Source organism: Macaca thibetana, chromosome 6 (genome assembly GCF_024542745.1).
Source record: "Macaca thibetana thibetana isolate TM-01 chromosome 6, ASM2454274v1, whole genome shotgun sequence".
NCBI classification, from domain to species: Eukaryota; Metazoa; Chordata; class Mammalia; order Primates; family Cercopithecidae; genus Macaca; species Macaca thibetana.
In genome coordinates, this window is record NC_065583.1 from 5413247 (window position 1) to 5420346 (window position 7100).

Sequence of the window (7100 nt, forward strand, 5' to 3'; positions counted from 1 at the left end):
TCCGTCTCAAAAAAAAAAAAAAAAAAAAAAAAAAAAAAAAAGAAACATTAAAACACCCCAACAGAAAAACGGGCAAACGACAAGCATAGGGAATTTGCACACACACCCTATGTGTTTCCAATAAACATAAGCAAGATGTCTGGCTGTACTATATGTGAGCACACTCCCTTATCTCCAACCTCACTAGTTGCTCTTCCTCCCTTGGGCTATGCACTATGTTACCTTGGGCTAGGTCCTGGATGCTCTTCCTCTTGTCGCCTCAACCTAGATAATTTTATCCAGGCCAATGACTTTACTATAACCTATATGCTAATAAGACTGGCCGGGCACGGTGGCTCACGCCTGTAATCCCAGCACTTCGGGAGGCCGAGACGGGCGGATCACAAGGTCAGGAGATCGAGACCATCCTGGCTAACACGGTGAAACCCCGTCTCTACTAAAAGTACAAAAAACTAGCCGGGCGAGGTGGCGGGCGCCTGTAGTCCCAGCTACTCGAGAGGCTGAGGCAGGAGAATGGCGTAAACCCAGGAGGCGGAGCTTGTAGTGAGCCGAGTTGGCGCCACTGCACTCCAGCCTGGGCGACAGAGCAAAGACTCCGTCTCAAAAAAAAAAAAAAAAAAAAAAAAAAAAAGACTAAATTTGTGTCTCTAGTCAGGACTTTTCTTTTGAGCTCTAAACTCAGTACAAATGTTATACTTGGCATCTCCAGTTGGCTATTCCACAGGCATCATGAGTTTTATACCTTCAAAACAGAACTCTTGAATCTTTCCTCTAACTCTGTTCCTCCCAAGTCTGTTTCATTTCAATGCATGACACCAACATGCATTCAGTTGCTTCAGAACTCAGGGCATCCTTCTTAATTCCTTCCTTTCCCCCTGTTATCCACATCCAAGTTATCAGGACCTGTTGATTTTATTCACTATATATCTACATCCCTCCACTCTCCCAGTCTGTACCACCGCTCCAGTCCAAGCTGCAATTATTTCTGACCTGGACTACTATAGCCAACCTTCTAACTGATCTCCCTAATTTCACTCTTCCCCTCTTACAGTGGGGCGACTACCGACTACACTTCTGGTTTGTTTGGGACAGTTCCAGTTTTCACCTGTTGCTTGACATCCTGGTCCAGTTAGCATCCCTTTTCATTTGCAGAAGTTTCCCATTTGGATGATAAATTATATGGTCTCCCTACCTTACCATCTTTTCTTTTCACAGTAGCTAAAGTCATCTCTAAAAAATGTGGATCAAGGCCAGATGCGGTGGTTCACGCCTGTAATCCCAGCTCTTTGGGAGGCCAAGGTGGGTGGATCATGGGGTCAGGAGATCTAGACTATCCTGGCCAACATGGTGAAATTCCATCTCTACTAAAATACGAAAAGTAGTCAAGCGTGGTGGCGTGCTTGTAGTCCCGGCTACTCAGGAGGCTGAGGCGGGGGAAATCGCTTGAACCTGGGAAGTGGAGGTTACAGTGAGCCGCTCCACTGCACTCCAGCCTGGGCAACGCAACAGAGCAAGACTCCGTCTCAAAAAAAAAAAAAAAAAAAAAAGTAAATGAAATCATGTCACTGTTCTGCTTAAACCTTCAAAGATTTCTTACTGTATTACAATAAAATCCAAATTCCTTATTGTGGTCTCCAAAGCCCTATAACCTAACCTAGCTACTTCTCATCTCTTCTGACTCTGTCCATCAGTCGTTACATTCCAGCCTCACTGGCTTTCCATTCTTCCAATAAGTCATTCCTTACCGGAACACTTATTCCTGCCTCCAAGCCTTTGCTTTTGCTGTTCCCTTTGACAATGCCTTATTCGTCTAGATCTCATAGCTGATTTGTTGTCATTTTAGTCTCATATCAAATATTAACTCTTCAGAGAGGCCTTCTCTGAAAACACAATCAAATGTTCCCAATCCCACCAAAGTTACCCTCTATTATACTGTTCTCTTATTTGTTAGTTTGTTTACTGCCTATCTTTCCACAGCAGAATGTAGTTCCATTATCATCTTGTTCACCTCTTGTTCCCAGGGTTACAGCATAGGCTCAATAAATACTTACTGAATAAATGAATCATAATCGATGAAAAAAATTAAAAATAATGACATCTTATGGAATCTGGCTATCAAACAGCAAAGATTAAAAGAACAAAAATACCTTATTTTTTTTCCTAACGCTCTGTATTATCACCTGACATTACATTTATGGAGTTGTTTACTATTTGTCTCTCCTCAGTAAAATGAAATCTCCATGAGGGCAGGGACTTGGTTTTCACAGATGTACTCCCAGCACCTCTAAGAGTGCCTGGTATATAATAAGTGTTCAATAAATATTTATGGAATAACTTAACAATACCTAGGGGTGACTAGGAAGCAGAGAAAGGGATATGCTTGGCCATATACCACTGGTAAGAATATTAATGCACAATTTCTGTAGGAAATTTGGCAGTACAGTTGACTCCGGAACAACACAGGTTTGAACTTCATGGGTCCACTTACAAGAGAGTTTTTTCAAGAAATATATTGGAAAATTTTTTGGATTTCTAACAATTTGAAAAACTCACAGGCGAACTCCATAGCCTATAAAAATGGAAAAAAACTAAGCAAAAGATATGTCCTGAATGCATAAAATACATGTAGATACTAGCCTATTCTATCCATTTACTACCATAAAGTCAACACAAATATACAAAGTTAAACTTTATCAAAATTTATGCACACAATCACTTACTGACCATACATGGTGACCTCTGCAGTTGACAGAAATGTAAAGATGCAATATTAAATCACATCTTTAAATTTATTTTTTATTTTCTTAATTTGTATCACAACTGCATAAAATTAACCATAGAATACACTGTACTACTGTGATAATACTGTACTACTACCACAGACATCTCCTGCTGCTGTGGTGGTGAGCTCAAGTGTGGTGAGTATCCACTTAAAATGCCATGTGACACTAATCAATCTCTGCATTACTTTCCACTAAACTGTATATTACAGTAAAAAGTGTTCTCTCCTGGGGGTTTTTTTTTCCACTTTTTTTTTTTTTTTAAATCATGTGTAGGGTAATATCGTAAACCTTGAATAACACCATGAAACCCATACAAAATGCTACTAGTGATGCTGGATGTGTTCCCAGGAAGCAGAGAAAAGTCATGACATCATAAGGAAAATTGAATTGCTTGAGATGCACCATAGATAGAGGTCTGCAGCTGTGGTTGTCCACTATTTCAGGCAGATGATTTATCTTGGAAACAGACGATGTAAACTTATGGTATTGACAAATACAGTATAGTACTGTAAATGTATTTTATCTTCCTTATGATCTTAACATTTTTCTCTCGCTTACTTTATCATAAGAGTACATATAACATACAAAACATGAGTGAACTGACTGCTTATGTTATTGGTAAGGCTTCCAGTCAACAGTAGGCTACTGGTAGTTAAGCTTTCCAGGAGTCAAATATTATATGTAAATTTTCAACTGCACGGGGGGTTAGCAACCCTAACCCCCATGTTATTCAAGGGTTAGCTACATATATCAAAAGTAGGGCACACCTTTTGACTCAGCAATCTAACTTCTAAGAGGAATTTAATAAACAAATGAACAAGAGTATAAAGATTATGAAGGAATTTTTCACTGGGTTCTTAGAGAAAATTTAGAAACGAAGGCATAATATCCATTAAGAGGAGGTCATAAAAACATGTATGGGGAGGACACATAGGTATGTATGTATTCACATGTGCATTCACAAGTAAACATTTGCATAGACATACATCAAAATGTTAACATTGGTTATCTTTGGATGGTGAGATTATGGGCAATTTTAATTTTCTTCTTTATACATTTATAAAAATTGTATAATTAGTTCAACAAAATTAACTATCTGAAAATATTCTGCTTTTATAAGTAAAAAACCAAAAACCCCCAAACTAAAAAGCCACAATAAACACAGAAACACACCTCATCAACTAAGTGAAGACTAAAGCCCGGGTTAAGAATAAAGAGTTCAGAAATGTCAACTTCATTATTAGATATGGCTTTCTTAAGTTCAAGCAAGTTACTTTCCCTTAGTCAATATTTATTTTAAAAAAAAAAAAAAAAAGAAAGATGTGAAAGTTGCTTCTTTTATCTCATTGCCTGTGAAGCTCAAGAGGGACAGGCCTGGGCTTAGAAACAACACAAAAAGTGGCAAAAGCTATCATTTATATGAGACCCTTTCCTTGCATTTGTCTCATTAAAAATTTAAAACCATCCTGCTAGGTAGGCATTAATGTTCTCAGGCTCAAAAGCTGAGAGCTGACAGAACTTTCCAAAACTCAAATAGTTGAGTTTGAGTTATGCTATGTTGGAGATATTGATTCAGAAGCCTCTCTGACCTCAGAGCCGTCAGGAAAAGCTACAGAAAAAAGGGCACTTGTAGACTTTATAACCTTGTAAGTCTCTCAATGCCTCTGATCTTTTACATGGTTATCATACCACCCTTATCTAACTTGCAAAAAAGATAAAACAAGAATAAGCTTGGAACTTTTAGAGAGCTGGAATAAGTATCTGGAGAAGCATGATTTAAATTGGGTACTGCTCTCTGGAACGTGCCCTTCATTTCGATTCAACTCAAAGGCTCCAGATCAAAATGCTTGCTTGAGTGGTCACAAGGGAGAGGAACAGTGAGAGAGCACACCCATGTACGTGTGTGAAAGACCACAAAAGACTAGGATAACGATGGCATCCGACCACTGAAGAGAGAAGCTGGACCAGAACGAGGGAAAATGGACAACACTTGGGAGGAAAGGAAGCAAGTGAGAAGGACAAAGTTAAACAGGTACTGAGAGAAGGGGCTAGAGGAATGAGGAGGAACTAGGAGGAAAGCAGTTTTTTTTTCCTTCCACCTTTTCTCTCTCTACTCTTTTCCTTGATGATCTCAGTCACTATTAGGCCTTCAATACTCCTTTCTGTCTGCATGACTTCCAAATATCTCCACTCTTGCCTTTTCTCCAACTACTGAGCTGGCCACATCCATCTACATTTCCTATTAACACTGTAAATCCAACAGGTCCCACCTGAATTCAGCATCTCCTTCATCCCAAGCCTGCTGCTACTTTTATATGCACTTCTCTTATACTTGTCAAACATCCATCTAACCCATTCTCTCTCCCCATATTCTTTCAATCGTTCCTTCATCCAACAAATATTTATTGTGCATCATTATGTCCGCTACATTCAGCGACAGCCCTAGATACACCCATTCACTCATGAAGTCGGGTCATTTCTGTCTTGGAAATCTCTTCTGACTACTTCATGAGCTGCCTAACTCAACTAAATTTGTTACTAAGACGTACTGAGAATCCCTCTTGCTTGAAAAATAATATATATTAACTAGTTTTGTACGCTATTCATTCTATAGTGATCGTCTAGCACTTGGCACTGTACCTCGGGCACAGAAACCCAATGGAGGTTTAGGGACTGTAAACTAGCTGGAAAGGGAACAGGCGCTGCAGAAGCTAGGAAACGTCTTGAAGGAGTATTTGCATAGGAAGCATGGTAAACTGTATGATCTATACACATAACATCAGCTTGATAATCCTTGTGTTTCCGGGGGATGGCTCTGGGAGGCTGGGGAGATCGCTGGAAGCCTTCTGAGAGAAAAGCTCCACCTCCCACCCCTTGAGAAGGTCCTCAGTAACCACCTGATGAATGTATCACCTTATGAGGGGACCATGGATGTTGTGTTCGCCGTTGTAGCCCCAGCCCCTGCAACATCGGTCCATAGTAGGGATTCAATCAACATCTATGCAGGATTCTCCAAAGGCAGATAATTCACCACCTCATGAATGAGAAAAATGAAAGGGTTCTGGGGGAAGCAGAAATAGTGCGCGAGGTTTCCTTCTCTGTTCCTTCAGGGCTTGGTACGGGGTAATTGCTTGCTGAGGAAATAAATCGCCCTTCTGCACAACTTCAAAATCGGGCCCCTCGCTCTGCAGTCAGGCCCTGGAGCGCGGCCACCATCTGGCCCAGGCCCGCGCTTCTCTCCCTCCCAGCCTGGGCTCCTGTTACCTCCCTGCACGCATCTGTGCCCACCACAGGCCCAACAATTACGAGCTCCCGCTTTCCTGCCTCAGCCAGGGCCAGTACACTCGAGCCCCCACGTCCCGCCGAGGCTCTGAGGACGCCCGCGGCCCCGGCCTGAGACCCCGGCCCCTGCAGCAGGCGCGCCAGGAGCTCGTCCATGTGCTCGCCCGCTTTCCAGCCGCAGTCCTCTCGGGCTTCAGCGTTGAGCCCGGGAGGCCCGGCCGCCCGTGTCCCTGCCCCGGCCCGCCGCGCTCCCCGGGGCCCGAGAGGCCCGGAAGGAGGTAAGGCGGGAAGTGGCTGCAGCTGTGAGGAGCAAGGGGGTGGGAAGGGGGCGGCGGGCCCAGCAGAGGGTTGCGAAGACGCGCGCCCCCAGACGAGGCGACGCTCACTCACCACGGTCCGGCGGGGCAGGGCGCCGGGGGTCCGCGACAGGGCCCGGCGCAGCCTCCGCGACCGGCCCGGGCGGGCGCCCCCGGAGCTCTCGGAGCCGCTGTCGTCGGAGATCACGATGAAGTCCTCCATGGCTGCGGGCCCCGACCGAGCCAGCGCGCGGGCGGCCGGCGACCCAGGCAGCGGCGGCGGCGGCGGCGACTTCGGTTCCTGCTTCTGAGGTGGCGGCGGCAGCGACAACCCGGGCCATCACCACGCCGGCCCCGCCCCGAGCCCCGCCCCGCTCCGCCCCGCTGGGCTGCCAAGCCCCGCCCACCGGCGGCGGGCGGCTGGGGTCAGGGCCGGGGTCGCTGTGCTTCGCGGCGGCGCGGGTCCTCCCTTCCCCAGGAGAGAGAGAGAGAAAAAAGAAAAATGGAGTCGCCACTGGCTTCGGCCGGTGTTGGGGGCAGGCGTACGAGACCCCGAGGCCGCGGGGACTTCCCCACCTGCTTCCAACTGACGTGAGGCGCGCCCAGCCCCAACCTAGCCCAGGTGTGAAGCTCCTCCCGGACCGAGAGGGCCTTGACTGAGGGGGCAGGGAGAGGAGTCCTGGCCCCCGAGTGACGGAGGGTGGGTGACCTGGCTTCTGGCCGAGCTAGGGGAGACAGA

At 45.4% G+C, this 7100-nt stretch overlaps 1 protein-coding gene across 4 annotated transcripts in view; it reads right to left on the reverse strand.

Moving 5' to 3' along the window:
* Positions 1 to 6716, reverse strand: part of SIMC1 (SUMO interacting motifs containing 1) — a 91510-nt gene extending 84794 nt beyond the window's left edge. For all 4 annotated transcript variants that reach the window (XR_007726299.1, XR_007726301.1, XM_050793162.1 and 1 more), the window contains exon 1: positions 6456 to 6716. Coding sequence is in view for 2 of the 4 variants with exons in the window: in XM_050793162.1 (XP_050649119.1) it covers positions 6456 to 6584 (129 nt within the window). In the remaining 2 variants the exon portion in view is untranslated. The remainder of the gene's footprint in view (positions 1 to 6455) is intronic.
* Positions 6717 to 7100: the final 384 nt, after the last annotated feature.